The 15,033-nt window shown below is 37.1% G+C and overlaps 1 protein-coding gene and 1 long non-coding RNA gene across 2 annotated transcripts; one reads left to right on the plus strand and one right to left on the minus strand.

Annotated features, from left to right (window-relative positions):
- The first annotated feature begins 2,432 nt into the window (after positions 1–2,432).
- Positions 2,433–5,607, plus strand: LOC107774063 (uncharacterized). Its single transcript, XR_001645430.2, has 5 exons — positions 2,433–2,567; positions 2,642–3,005; positions 3,988–4,108; positions 4,213–4,398; positions 5,472–5,607. It is a non-coding gene; the product is annotated as an uncharacterized LOC107774063 (long non-coding RNA).
- Positions 3,569–8,035, minus strand: LOC142161618 (phosphate transporter PHO1 homolog 9-like). The gene is made up of 13 exons (XM_016593499.2): positions 7,108–8,035; positions 6,586–6,880; positions 6,448–6,496; positions 6,298–6,369; positions 6,080–6,209; positions 5,839–5,959; positions 5,463–5,721; positions 5,251–5,355; positions 5,110–5,154; positions 4,864–5,013; positions 4,463–4,741; positions 4,243–4,382; positions 3,569–4,056 (listed from the first exon to the last, which is right to left on the minus strand). The coding sequence occupies exons 1-13, from the start codon at positions 7,661–7,663 to the stop codon at positions 3,963–3,965; spliced, it is 2,295 nt and encodes a 764-aa protein (XP_016448985.1). The 5' UTR covers positions 7,664–8,035; the 3' UTR covers positions 3,569–3,962.
- Positions 8,036–15,033: the final 6,998 nt, after the last annotated feature.

A 15,033-nucleotide genomic window follows, 5' to 3' on the forward strand; every position in this document is an offset into this window, starting at 1 on the left:
TGAATGCAGGGCCGACTTCACTTACAGTTAAGCCACGCCACTTAACAGGAAAGCTCTCTAGATTTTACCTTGATAATCTTTGTGGAGTTTAGTGGTAACACCAATGATGACATAAACCGTCTTTTATCGTTGAAAAAAAGAGCATACCAACTGTAGAAAGTTTGTGTTTCATTGTAAAATATTGATTAAGCAAAATGCACGTTTAAATAAATATTCCCACCATTTCCCCTCTCTAAGCCCAACTCAATCTACCGCCCTCAAATTCATTCAAAATTACCCCTCTTGTTTTCAGAACATTTCGGGAAAGCTCACTCCAAATTTGCACCATCTTTATATTAATGATGTTGATGATTTGCTTCAATTACTGTTGCATTTTTTTAACATAATAAGTTAGCTTAGTTTTAGGATAAATCTACTTTTTTAAATTTAAATTTCTGTTAGATTTTTTTAGGTTTGTTGAGATATTTTGAAATTTTTAAATTCTTATTATGCAGATTTTTCTGCAGATTATGTTCTCAAGTTGGCTATTTAAAGCCCTCTATGTTTAATAAAATAGTAGAGACATTTTCAATCAATATTTTTAATATTTTTGTTGTCCCATCTTTTAAAAAACCAACAATGGTATCAAAAGCTTCATTGGTCTTACGGGATTTGTGAGTTCTTTCAAATAGCCATTTTCAAATTATTTTTAACTAACATCAATTTTTAAAACCCATTTTCAAATATGGCAAGCAACAGATTCTCTTTGAATGCCCCACATGCTTTCACTCTAGTGAAAACTATTATATTTGGTCAGTGAAAATGAAATCATATCTTGAAGCTTATGATTTATTGAAAATTCTAATGGAAGATAGACCATTACAACCACTCCCTGCAAATCCTACTCTTGCCCAAATTAAAAACCATTCAGAATAGAAAACCAAAAAATACAAAGTCAATACTGTGATTCAAAATTCAGTTGAAGATTCAATTTTTTCTAAAATCATTGAATGTGAGACAACAAAAGAAGTTTGGAAAAAGCTTAAAAAGGAGTATCGAGGAAGTGATCGAGTCACACAAATGCATATTTTAAATTTGAAAAGGAATTTTGAATCTCTTAAAATGCAGGAAGACGTAACTATCACTAGGTATCTGACATGATTTCTTCTATTGTTAATAGAATCAGGTTGCTTGGCGAGGATTTCAAAGATGACAGAATAGTTAAAAAAATTCTTGTGACGGTTCTAGAGAGATTCGAGTCCAAAATTTCTTCTCTAGAAGAGTCTAAAGATCTATCTACCATCTCTGTTGCAGAATTAATAAGTGCTCTTCAAGTACAAGAACAAAGAAGAGTATTTAGACAAGAAATGGTTACTGAAGGTGCTTTTTATGCACAAAACAAAAAAGAAAAGGTCAATTATCCTCTTTGCAAATACTACACAAAAAAAAAACACATCTAGAAAATTTTTGTTGGTGGAGACATAATGCAATATGTAGTATTTGCAAATAAACAGGCCATGTTACAAAAGTGTGTAAATTCAAAGACGCTCAACACAGTCCTCAAGCACAAACAACAGAAAGTAATTGAGGAGGAGCAATTGTTTTAGAGCAACCGAATCAAAGGAGTAGTGTTGATGATTTGCTTCATATACTGTTGCATCTTTTTAGCATAATAAGTTTGCTTGGTTTTAGGATAAATCTACTTTTTAAAATTTAAATTTCTGTTAGATTTTTTGGGTTTGTTGAGATATTTTGAAAATTTTAAATTCTTCTTATGAATATTTTTCTACAGATTATATTCTCAAGTTGGCTATTTAAAACCCTCTATATTTAATAAAAAAGGAGAGACATTTTCAATCAATATTTTTAGAGAAATTTTCAGAAACTACTATTGTTTAGTGGCTATTAACTTCGTATAGCTACCATATACATAATTACGTTCTATAACTGCTATTCAATTGTTACGATAGTGTATTCATATGTATTCGCGCTTTGTATTCATGAATACAATAACAAAAAGTGCCTAAAATCAGGGCTGTCCAGCTGTACGCGCATGTATTCACATGTATTCGCGCCATGTATTCATGAATACAACAACAAAAAATGCCTAAAATCAGGGCAGTCCAGCTGTACGCGCATGTATTCACATGTATTCTCGCTGCTGTATTCATGAATATAGTTGTACGCGCATGTATTCACATATATTCGCGTCATGTATTCATGAATACAGTAACGACAATCCCTTAAAATTATGTATGTTTAGCTGTCTAAGAGAGGAAAAACATAAATAGCGTATTTCATGCCTTATTTCATGCCTCAATGATAGTATATAACATACAATACTTATTTTGCTATAAAATATAAAATGTAGTTATAGAAAATAATATTTTAAAATAATTTTGATTTATAATAAATATGGTGTATATTTTCATATTTTTAAATATTTTTGCTGCCCATCTTTTAAAAAACCAACGGATGAGACCCTTATTCTTAATCTTTTCACATTACTGTAAAGAGTTAGCGGAAAGATAAGTGAAGCTACTGAGGCTCACAAGAGCTAAAAGACTTCCTTTTTCTGTTATCAAAAGGTTCAAATTTGTTTTGGGTTTTTCTCATGATTATACGTTCAGTTTCTTTACCTGAATTTTCTTATTAATTTCAGATTCCTCAAATGGATTTTAATGATTCTGATGGTTTTGAGGCTTTCGGGTTGGAGTTGGTTAAATGAGGGAGGATTTAGCTACTTCTGTGATGGAAAAAGGGTGGTGAAAAGTGAGGATTTTGTGGGTAGGAAAAGAGTGCATATTAGGTGTTTGACGCAATTACCAAGATGGTATGATTTGGAGAAGATGGTGAGAAATTGGGTTGAGGAGTGGCAGAATTTACTGGCTGCTTCTCTCAGTTCCAATCGACCCATATAATCTTGAAACTCTTTCTTTAATGTTTGGTTTGCTTCGAGAAAGCTCACTACTTTAATCAAAGAACCACAAAATCAGGTCTTGCAATACCGCAAAGGTTCTAATTTGGTATGGCAACTTCAAACCATCCCAAAGAGTCATTGTCTCTGATTGCATTATCTCCCTCACTCTTTCAACTCCATCTTCCTTCTGAAAAATTGTTCATATGTTTATATAAAATGCAGAGATATATTTTAAAATGCGTATTGGCCCTCCTCATGTCCTTTTTATCCGTGGGTCCGAGTCTCTTAACAATGATGAGTAAATATGTTCAAATGTGTAACAGTAGGTTTATATATAATCCAATACATCTATTGAAAGTAGATGGGACAAGTAAAAACTTTATCCGTATAGAACAAGGGTATTATGTTGGCCGTCTTTACTGATTAATGTGTATTTTGAAAAGATATGGGACCTCACACATTCATTGCTTTGTTAAAGAAACTTGGACTCGTGTATATTGTCAGCTGTATTCTTCAGCTATTGCTTTCGCGTGGTTATGTTAATTTCATGCATCAATCATGAGCCTATGAAAACGATAAGAATTTTCATGAAAAGCTGCATTGGTTGTAGCATGTCTTGGTGGAGAGAGTCAACCAATTATCCATTGAGACTATTCATGAGCAAGTGTATTTAAGACTTAAAGAATGTATCTTTTGGATCTAAACCAGTTTTTGGTGCATTAAGTTCAGAGACAACAATTTGTAGAACGTATAAATCTGAAGCAAAAAAACGTAAAGAACATTTCAGCCTCTTGATTAAGGATTTTTCTTCTAGAGTATCGCAGTAGATCTGTACTGTTGTCATTTTTCAGTTTTAATACGTATGGAATCCTTAATCAAGAGGCTAGAATCAGCTTTCTTTTTGTCCTATATATACCTTCACCGTTTAATTTCATGAACAAAACTATATATAAACACCATTGACGAATGATTCAAAGAAATTGTACAAGAAAAAAGAAAATCATTTTGAGTCTTGAGTTCTCTGGATTCCTTTGACTTCCTTTTATCAGCTAACTAAACATACTTATAGACTCTTGTCTTCATCGTAGTTAAAAGGCAGCGGTACGGACTTGAAGGCACGGTATTTCCCAACGTTATTCAAGTGCTCATTTTCCAACCTGAACAATGAAAACAGCACAACTACTGTCAGATACAAATATGTTGTAACAGGTAACATGTATTATTTTTCAGGTTATTAATCCCACTTTTTTTTAGACGGTAGTTATCTTTTTAGGTGACCTGAAAATGTAATCTATCATATTGTTGGTGCATAGAAGTAAAACTTGATAAATAATGCATCTGACCTGAAAAAGTTCCACATGCCTCGGCGAAGGATTTCCAAACTAGCAACAACTGCAACAAATGCTTTCTTGTGCAGAAATGGAAGTTCTTGAATATCAAGAACCAACTGCATCCATACTAGTCTCAGAATAATGTCAAGAACCTGCATTTACACTCAGGTAATCAAAAACTTTCACTGCAAGTGTTTTGTAATTTATTTTTCAAACCTGTGTCTGCACTTACAATGGCAACAAAGTAGACAATCTTGTGTGGAACAAGTAGTTTGTCTCTCAACCAACGGTTTTTTGAGTTCCTTTGCAGTAGACCCCAATCTATGACAATATCCCAATAAGTGTTTGCAACTGTAGTAATTCCTGAAGTTGATGCAGCCATTACTTTCCAAAAAGTTCCTCTCTTCTGATCATAAAGTGTCCTCATTACAAGAGCAACAATGGTTGAGAAATATTTGAGGCTATTAAGCCCCTGCATCGAATCTTTCTCTTCAAATAAGCGGCGAAGGCACTGTATATATCATGAAATCATACAATGCACCATATTAAATAATTGTCAAGATATATATAGTGGGAAATGGGAATATGATGATTTGTTGTGTGCAAAAATTATTTGTGTGCAAAAATCTTCACCTGAATAAACCGAGACCAAAAGGGAATAATTGCGACGACTATGTATAAGATTTGGTAAACACTGCTTTCTTGACATTTATTTGATCTTGTTCTGAAGTTGCCCCACACATAGTAGCAAACATAGAATTGCAAACTTCTAATTGCCTGAACCTGAAATGCAAGAGCACATTATAGTTCTTTCTGATAAGTATTGCACACTGCATTGGCTGAATTATCCATTTAAAAAGAAAAGGCTTAGTGTCAAACCTGGCTGGTAATTTGATCTGCCAAGATGAAATCTGGTAGAGTAACCTACAAAATGATGTGAGATATTTTAGTATCTATGTAATTCCTGTGATATTACTAATGTGCGTAAATTTGTATATCCATCAAATAAGCTGCTGTTACCTTATAAAGAGGAGCACATAGACAGTGCCAGGCACATCTTATAAGGAAGAAACGACTTGAACGATATATTATGTTCAGAGGACAAAATGTTATTAGAAGCAGAACCTGAAATATTTTTAAGATCATTAGGGGGTATGAAAATTTTTGAAAACCTTTTTGTAGATCAGTTGTAGAATGAAGTAGAAGAAGAACTAATATTTTTCTAGACTTACAATCACCAGGGCAAGTGGGATTAGCTCAGTCACTGTCCCAAAACTTCGTGTTTTTGGATCCATCTCCATATCCAGGTTGGCCAATGCTGCAGACAATGCAAGTACTGCAAGACCAGAAGCAAGGAGAAGAACTTGTCTGTAACCTAGTTCTGTTCCTTGCTTAAAGCCAAATATGAAGGGATAATTGACCCGAAAACGCCTCCAGTAGTATATGTTCCCCGCGTACATGAGCATATGCAGGACAATGAATCCGAATAGGCTGCAACGATACAGCTTTATTACTCATATGTATTGCTCAAAACATGGTTTCGCTTAATGTAGAAAGACAAGGAGCAAGAATCAATACGACTTTGTAAAAAACTGATGGTTAGTTCACCTGTAGAGTGGAAATATGTTATCCATATACTGCCCACGACCCTTGTGCTCTAGAAGGTTTCCTGCACGTATCGATACAACAATAGCTGCCACTAATGCTATTGAGCAGCCAGAGAACAAACCTATAGGTGAAGAGTATATCAGTTACTAAAACTGAACATTGTTGTTTTGCATATGTATTACATAGTTCGAACTGAATGCAATGGATTCAGTTAATGCTAATAGTTAGGATGCATGCTTACCCATGAAAAATGTTACTCTATGTGTTTCTCTTTTAGCTTGTGGTCTTAAAGTTTTCATTCCTTTCCTTCGATTTCCATTGACAAAATGCTTTATGAACGTGGCCTCCACTCTTTCTATGAGCTTAGAAACCTACGATAGCAAAGATCAACGCGAAGTTCAAACTATAGTTGCAACTGAGAGGAAAATATGCAGTTTCTGAAACTGAAGGAAAATATACCTCATCTGAGCTACCAAGATAAGATTTATCAACCATCTCTAAGTATGATTTAGAAGCTTTCCTTGAGGTTACCTGTATAAATTAATTGCAAGGTTAAAAAGGCCAAACTTTATATGAGTACTTTCTATTGCCAAATCTTCAATATAATACCTTATCATACTTCTTCATGATCTTGGAAAATGCCAACATATTTAAGAAACTGGCACATTAAGTAGTTAAGTATGAGTTGAGCTGAAGACAAAAACAATACTATAATTCTTCATTTGAGGGAAAAAAATGTTCCATTACCAGTAGCTTTTTAGAAGTCGAAGCTTTTGATAAAACTCAACAAAAGCCTTTCTTATTTGTTCTTCAGCTTTTCTGAGCTCCTCTTTGCTGAATGATAAGTTCGAGTTTGAACTCCTGATAACATTTCTTAAAGTCGAAACAGGTGTTTCGGGTTCCACATTGATTTTTACATGGTCCAAAATCTCTAGTGGAGCAGGCCTAAATTCTGTTGGATTCATCTTTGCTGTTGCTTCCTTTTCCAGACTTTCTTCACTTGTCAGCTCTACTTCTTGAATTGCCTCCATATGTAACCTACCTATATTTGTGTAAAATCAAGAATTACAACAACAACAACAAAAAAAAACACAGTGTATTCCAACAAGTGGGGTCTGGGGTAGTGTGTATGAATACTTTATCCCTACCTTTAAAAAGGCAGAGATGATGTTTCCGGTAGTGTAAAATCAAGAATTCAAACAAATAAAATGGCAAATCATGGAATGTAGAAACAAAGCAAGTGCCAGCAGCAGCTGAGATTGGACTTACTTGGACTTCTAAAATGAATAGGATCATTGACTTGGGCACTTTCCATTTCAATTGAAGGTTTATCAACCATAATTCTTAGAGCAATAAGTGCATCCATTTGTTTACTCAACTCATCAGCTTCAGCCTTAACTTCCCCTACTTTTTTCTTGTAAAAAGTTAACACTTTATTAAATTCATCATCCAATCTTCTAAAGAAAACCATTTCATATTCTCCACCATGTTCAGATGACATAAGAAACACAGTTTGATAATGGCCTTCTGATCCTTCTTGTTGTACTGAATTCACTAATATAACTTCATCATCTTTGTCATTATTATTACTCAAAGGTGAACTTTTGAAACTGTTGTATCTACTTTGTAATCCACTAAATGCTCTGTACATAGATAACCTTCTTTTTAAAGAACCTTTTGGGGTGGCTGCAACTTCTGCTATAGGTGCATTCCTCTTCTTGAAATTCAAGATATCTTTCAATACACCTTTTAAATAATTGTAATCCATATAAGCTTCTTGCCATTCTTGGACCATTTGAGATGCAAATTCTTTCCCAAATTTCATCTTTATCAATGCTGGTTACTCTATGCTTTTTCTTGATGAAAAAATGGACTTTATTTGTTTTACCAAATCCAGAATGAAAAGATTGGTCTTTAAATAAGAAAGTTGGTTTTGGCTTCTAGTCGTGATTGGAGAAATGGTCAACAAGAAGTTGTTAAAAGGGTAGCCAAAACTTTTTAGTTTCCTAGAATGTCTAAGAAAAAGTACAAACTTTTTGAACGTCTTGATAAAATCAACGTGTTCTATTTTCTCCAGATAGTTTAGGACTCAAGGAAAATTTCTTCCCCCTAATAAAAATGGCAGGACCAACCCAGAAATATCACTGTTCCTTCAATCAATATTTCAACTACCTCTCTTAATACTAATAAATTGCATGTAAGATAAGTGGGGCTGTGGCAGTTAAAGGAATATGGCAGCATCAAATAGCGATTTCTTCTTTTATAATTGTGGTGTTTGGGCCCGCGCACTTGACTATTCAATGGTACTTATTTGTGTTTATGTTTTATCGCTAAAGACTTAGACAGATAATAAGAGATTATATTATATTTATTTTAAAATCTCTGCAAGAATATAAAATTTATGCTTTCGTGATTTTTTTTACAACTTGACTGTCAGGCCACACAGTTGAACATAAAAAGTCTAGTTTTTAAATTGTTAATCATCTTGGAGTTTAGTGGTAGCACCAAATGATGACATAAACCGTCATTATCGTTGAAAACAAAAGCGTATCGACTGCCGAAAGATTGTGTATTGAACCCAAAAAAAAAAGATTGTGTTTCATTGTAAAATACTTATTGATTAAGCAAAATGCTCGATTAAAATAAATCTGTGTCAAGAAATGCAATAATGTGTTCAATTAACCTTTTAACCTTTTATTTTCTAGAAGTCCTTTCAGAAATATATTTAAAATATTACTAATAAATACATACAATAAAATCCATGATCTAATTTGCTTCTTAATCTTGACCTTTTTTTTTTCTCTGCCATCTTAATGTTAATACTATCATGTAACGACCCGGCCAGTCGTTTCGAGAGTTATAACCATGTTTTCTCCATTCCTACTTCTTTTTGTGTTATTCAGTTATATTATGTTATATCAGGTTAGTTGGTTCGAGTCCGGAAGGGACTCGGGGTGAAATGAGACACTTAGTCTCATATTTGAAAATTTTAAGTTAGAAAAGTGGATCGGATATGGACCTATATGTAAACGACCTCGGATTTGAATTTTGATGATTCCAATAGCTCCGTATGGTGATTTTGAAATTAGGAGCGTGTCCGGAATATGATTTGGAGGTCCGTGGTAGAATTAGGCTTGAATTGGCGAAATTGGAAATTTAGAAGTTCTTAGGCTTGAATCTGAGGATGATTTGGTGTTTGGATGTTGTTTTGAGTGATTCGAAGGTTCAACTAAGTTTGTATGTTGATATATGACTTGTTTGAATTATTGGTTGAGGTCCCGAGGGGCTCGGGATGATTTCTGATGGGTATCGAGAAGTTTGGAAGTTGGAAATTTCATAAGGCTAAAGTTTCAAGTGAGTTCGCACAAGATCCTACTTAAAACGTATGCTTCTACCAAAGTATAACGACTTATGAGGTAATCTACCTATCAAATTAAATCCCATTGAGTCTAGTTTCTAACGCTTCAAACCGTTCGTCATTCGGATATTCCTACAAGAAGTTATGATCAAATACACAAAGGCTGTCCTGTGGCTCGCTACAGAGCTCGCGAGGCCGGGTCTAAGACCAGGCTTTAGCCTGGCGAGGCCAGGTGTAATACCAGGCTTTAGCCTGGTGAGGCCAGGTGTAATACCAGGCTTTAGCCTCGCGAGGCCAGCCAAAAGCCAGGTATAACCAGGCTTTATCCTGGCGAGGCCAGGCCTGTCGCTTGGTCCGGAAGTTTTGGAGTATCCATTCTTTTATTGTTATAACCCGACCCAACTTCGATAAATAAGCCTTGAAGCTCATTTTGGAGCAAAAATCTGATATTTTTAGTGAGAAGGGAGAGTGTTCTAGAGAGAGGAAGAAGCTCAAGCACTTTGTTCATCAAGATCTTGTTCAAGCTTTGAAGGCCAACAAGGAAATATCACAAGATCTTCACCTAAGAGGTAAGGTTCTAACCCCTAGTCTTCAATTTCGAGTTTGGGTAAAGATGGATGATTAAGAGTATGATTTTTGGGTGTAATAGTATCATTTATACATATCAATAAGGTTTATGGAAAGATTGTTGAGTTCAAATGGGTAGATTGGATTGAAAATGGTAGAAATCTTCAAGACTTTAATTGAAGATTTGAGGTTCGAGTTGATGTCGAAATTTGATGAATTTTATATGGTTAGACTCGGGAGAGAACGAGGATTATTATTCTGCCATTTTTGACTGCCTTCGAGATGTGGGCCCAGGGGCCGGATTTTGGCCGATTTCGGATTTTTGGCCTATTTATGTAGTTTTTCCGTTGGAATTCGATTCTTTAGCCTATGTTGATAGTATTATTCTGATTATGGATAGATTCGGAGCTTTTGGAGACCGAGTCCATAGACGAGGGCATCCCGGAGTAGGATTTTAGCGTTGTTAAGGTAAGTAACGATTGTAAATCTAGTCCTGAGGGTATGAAACCCCGGATTTCGTATCATTCTATTATTTTGAAGTGACGCACATGCTAGGTGACGGGCGTGTGGGCGTGTACTGTTGGGAATTTGTGACTTGGTCCGTCCCGTAGCAACTGTAAAGTTGCATACTTTGTTGAAACCATTGATACTTATATGATTTAGAAAGATTTTTATTTAAATTGGGCTGAATACCATATTTGGGCCTTGCGCCAATGCTGTTTGGACCCTTAGGGGGTATTTCGTATCATCCTCTCATTGTTTTCGATTGAAAATCTATACTCAGTCATGTTTATACTTGGTTACTGCATAACTCAGTTTTATGACTCTATTTTGATGCATATAAATGTTTTGGGCCGAATGCCCTATTTTACTGAAATGCCCGAGTGGCTTGATTTGTGAGGATGAGTGTGGATCGGGGCTGCCCCCTGCAGCATACTTATGACTGAGTGAGGCCGAGGGCCTGATTGGTGAGGATGAGTGTGGATCGGGGCTGCCCGCCTGCAGCATACTTGTGACTGAGTGAGGCCGAGGGCCTGATTGGTGAGGATGAGTGTGGATCGGGGCTGCCCGCCTGCAGCATACTTTATTATTATCGCATGTGAGTTGTCCGTGCAGATTATAGCGCTTGGGCTGAAGGAGCCCCTCCAGAGTCTGTACACACCCCCAGTGAGCGCAGGTACCTACTGAGTGCGAGTGCCAAGTGCCGAGTGCTGAGTGACTGGGAGGCAAGAGTGATTGTGAGGTATGCCCGAGTGGCAAGAGTGATTGTGAGGTATGTCCGAGTGGCAAGAGTGATTGTGAGGTATGCCCGAGTGGCACGAGTGACTGTGAGGTTTGCCCGAGGGGCTGTTTATGATTTCATCATTTTTGCTCACCTTTGCATTGAGCCTTTGTTTGAAAAACTGTTGGAAAAATGTCTTTGAATGATTTTTACTGGAACTGGGTTTAAACGAGATGTTTGATTCAAATCCTGATTTTTAAAAACATGTGGTATTTTACTGAGATTTTTTTGATATGAACGTTATATGCTTTATTTCTCGTCACTACTGCTCAGTCTTTATTTATTGTTGTTACTTACTGAGTTGGCGTACTTATGTTACTCCCTGCACCTTGTGTGCAAATTCAGATGTAGTTGGACCCGGTAGCGGTTATTGAGTGTTCTGGTTGCAGATTTTCTTGGAGATGGCAAGGTAGTTGTTTGGCGATCGTAGCCCCTGCTCTTCTCCCTCTTATCTTCCTCTAGTAGTATTTAGCTATTTTTCCAGGCTGAGTTAGCCTTGATATTGTTAGACAGATTATAGTAGATGCTCATGACTAGTGATACCCCGATATCGGGGTTTTTCTTTTCCGCACTTCTATTTTTCTTTGATTTGAACTCTTTTAGTGGAGGTTTTATGTTAAATAACCTTGAAATTATCTTTGAAATGAAAATATCATTTTGTTTTGGAAATGAGTCGGCTTGCCTAGTTCCATGATAGGCGCCACAGGGGTTAGTTTTGGGTCGTGACAGATTGGTATCAGAGCCTAGGTTACATAGGTCTCACGAGTCATGAGCGGTTTAGTACAGTCTTGCAGATCGGTACAGAGGCGTCTGTACTTATCTTCAGGAGGCTGCAGAACCTTTAGGAAACTCCATATTCTTGAATTCTTGTCGTGCGAAATTGATTCAGCTTGAGACATAACTCTTTGAAATCCTTCCACGCATCTCGTATGCGCACATGAGCGCTCGGTATCAGATGTGCATCACCGACTTGTGATTCTATAAACAAGGTTGAGTTGTGTATTCTGTGTTATGGTGGTGAGCCAGTCTGGAGGACTTGAGGCCATGGTTAAACCGCAGCTTAGGCTCGGTAGCTTCAGTTGTAACCTATACATTTGGACTCATATGTCCGATAATGTCCCTACGAGTTGAATTGTGGCTCGATGAGCAGTGGAATGGCTTTGTGGTGAGTATGACGTAACTGCTGGAAGTGTTAAGACTATGTGAATGTGACGAGAAGTGTTTTCTTTGAATGTAAAGGAAGGCCATTGGGTGCTTGGATTTTCATTTTGATGCGACGTACCATCTCGAGTGTGAATGTTTTGAAGGATCTTTCACGTTGTTAAATTTTGGGGCAAATTAAATTCTCATGTCTGTCAATGAGTTTGAACTCAAGAAGAGTAAATGGTTGTGTAGTAATGGTGGTTGCGAATGGGTATTTTGATGTTGATGGCTCGGGAAAGATAATCTTTGAAGAGACTTAGAGTCGGTAACATTTTATTGGTTCAGGTGCGACAGAGATACATTTCGATTTGATGCAGCGGTTGGGTAGAAAAGTATGAGGGAAGACATGACGGGAAGTGTTTCGCGGTGGTTGAAGTACTAGCAGGTCAAGTAGGAGAAGTAGAGGTTGAGAAGTTTCTTAAAGGAGATGATTTAACCGAAGTAAGAGTGACATATTAGCATATGAATTCACTAGTAGGGTAGTCGTGTGCCTTGAGAAAGTGTAGAATGGTTTGGAATCATGTTAGTATGTGAATCGGCCTGCAGACTCTATTTGGAGTGATGGTTAGTGTACAAAGGAAAAATTTAATACGGCAGAAAGGAGTGTGTTTGAAATGAATATAGGCGTGGAGATCTGATTATCGTGTTAGGTGCAATATGACTTGAGTTCGGAAGGTATTGTTGACGTATAGTTGAAGTCAATAGGGAAAGTGCAGACTTATACAAATGGTGGGCAAGGATGAACTCAGGAGAATTTACGGATTTAGTGGTCGTTGCACTCAGTGCAGTGTCATTGGTAGATGTCGGTAAGGAATTCCATATGTGGGTTATCTCCTGTGTGCAGCTAGCGGTAGCGTGATGTTGATGAAGCTTTGCGAGGAATATTACTTGTTACCCGGTAGGAGGTCGCGTGTGTGATTTTGGCTGGAGATTCAGAATGTTCATGAAAGGCTTAATAAAAGACTTCGAGAAGTCTGGTGGGTTAACGGTGCGAGATCTTGGTAATTGAGAAGGAGAAATCCTTACAGGTTCTAATTTATATAATTGCAGCTTAAGGTTAAGTGGGGGAGTCTGCTATCGACGAGTTGATTGTAGGATTATGGGTCGTATTAGTTTCGGTTCGGGGTATACCGGTGAATCAGTTATGACTTGCAGAGGTCGAGATCGAGGATGACTCAGGTAAAAGAATTTTTGGACACAAGTTGTATTACACTCTATGGTTATAGAAGGACCATAAAATAATTGAATGGTTATTCACGAAGAATGTAGTGTACATGGAGCGGGAATTTGCTCGGTTGCGTAGGAATGTGGGTTACTCTTTATTTCCCTTGGATGTTGGTGTGCTAACGGGGCACGGGTCATTTCGGTCCGTTTGGTCGGTTAATTCGAGATTTGAGTAGAGTGGATGACTCTCAAGAATGGGTATAATGGATTCAAGATTTATAAATATGACTAGAAAACTGGGAGTTGCATTGAACGATGTTGAGACTCGTGGCATCTTATATCATTGTGAATTATGCATTTCAGTATCAAGAAGGTGAAGGAAACAGTTTTAGGTTCACATAAAATCTCTTCGGAGTAAGCATTTTTGGTTGTGGAGCCTTTGGAATACATAAAAAGGGAATTCGGCGGCTTATAAGCTTTAGGGCAGCGTGATTCTATGCTAGAGTTCGTGGGGTGAGTTTTAGTTAAGGATAGTAGTGTTCTAACAAGGAAAAAGTAGCAATTTGAAGGCAATTTAGCAAGAACTTGGAGAAATAGGACAACTTGGTAGTAGGTTGGGTTAGCACAGTAATGGGTATGATCGGTTATTTGTGTACTTATGACGTGGCTAGTATCTACAGGTGCTTCGTGGCAATGCTCCCGGATTTGGCAACCTGTGTGGCTTGGTGAAGTTAGAGGAATTCGGTTCAGATAGCTTGATTATGTGCAAATGGATTTTAAAGTGTCCATGATGGGTTCTACCATGGTTTAAACCGGATAATTTCTACCGATGTATGGAGCGGGTTGTGTGTTATGATTTTCTCCTAGAAAGAAGCAAGAAAGAGGTTTCTGACTAATAAGGTATGTAATTGCTAGTGACTCAGAGTTGATAATGGAATACTTATGTTTGTCATATGATGGCATAATAGATGTGGTGTGTTGTGCGGGAATAGAATTTACATGTACCAGGTCACAGTTCAGTTCTGAAGGGAAGGACATAAATTCTTAGGCAGCATGAACGATTTCCGATGACTAGGTAAATGATAATACTATCTGGTATAGCTTGATGAGAGTGTACATTTCAGAAGGGGCAGTGTGTTTTGATTTATGGGTACTTCGCTGGTATTGCGGCACTCTCCTGGTTGATCGATTGTTGATATTCAAATTTTTTCCAGGTGGCACGGAAGAAGTTTCAAAGTATTTCTCGTGGGAGGATTGTGTATGAGAGAGGTGTTAGGCATTCGGGCGGTGGAGGTGGAATCAAATTGGGTGATTCATGTGTTCTATGGAATTGAAGATTGGGAGTTCTCATGAGCAGATTGTTTCATGGTGGTGGACTGTGAAGTTGTGGCCGGAGCTAGCCAGATGATAGAAGGTGTTATGATTCCGTCATTGTGGACTTTCAGAGGTTGTTTATCTATTGGTGGCTGACCATAGTTGATTCGGGGCCCATTGGTAGGCCCAATTAGGATGTGTATTCTACACCGAACTGGATTGATTGGTTCCATACTACTATTGTTGAAGGATGTGCCATTCGATTGATGTGAAGCTTATTCGTGCTCTGAAATGATCGGTGAGTTAC

Source organism: Nicotiana tabacum, chromosome 17, assembly GCF_000715075.1.
Source record: "Nicotiana tabacum cultivar K326 chromosome 17, ASM71507v2, whole genome shotgun sequence".
Lineage (NCBI taxonomy): Eukaryota > Viridiplantae > Streptophyta > Magnoliopsida > Solanales > Solanaceae > Nicotiana > Nicotiana tabacum.

What these genes read in the sequence shown, in the direction of transcription:
- LOC142161618 (XM_016593499.2), bottom strand. Translation starts at nt 7,663, where the DNA reads ATGAAATTTGGGAAAGAATTTGCATCTCAAATGGTCCAAGAATGGCAA. An exon ending in TATGTGCTCCTCTTTATAAG is followed by an intron (nt 5,155 to 5,250) that starts GTAACAGCAGCT and finishes ATCATTTTGTAG; the next exon opens with GTTACTCTACCAGATTTCAT. An exon ending in CAGATCAAATTACCAGCCAG is followed by an intron (nt 5,014 to 5,109) that starts GTTTGACACTAA and finishes CTTGCATTTCAG; the next exon opens with GTTCAGGCAATTAGAAGTTT.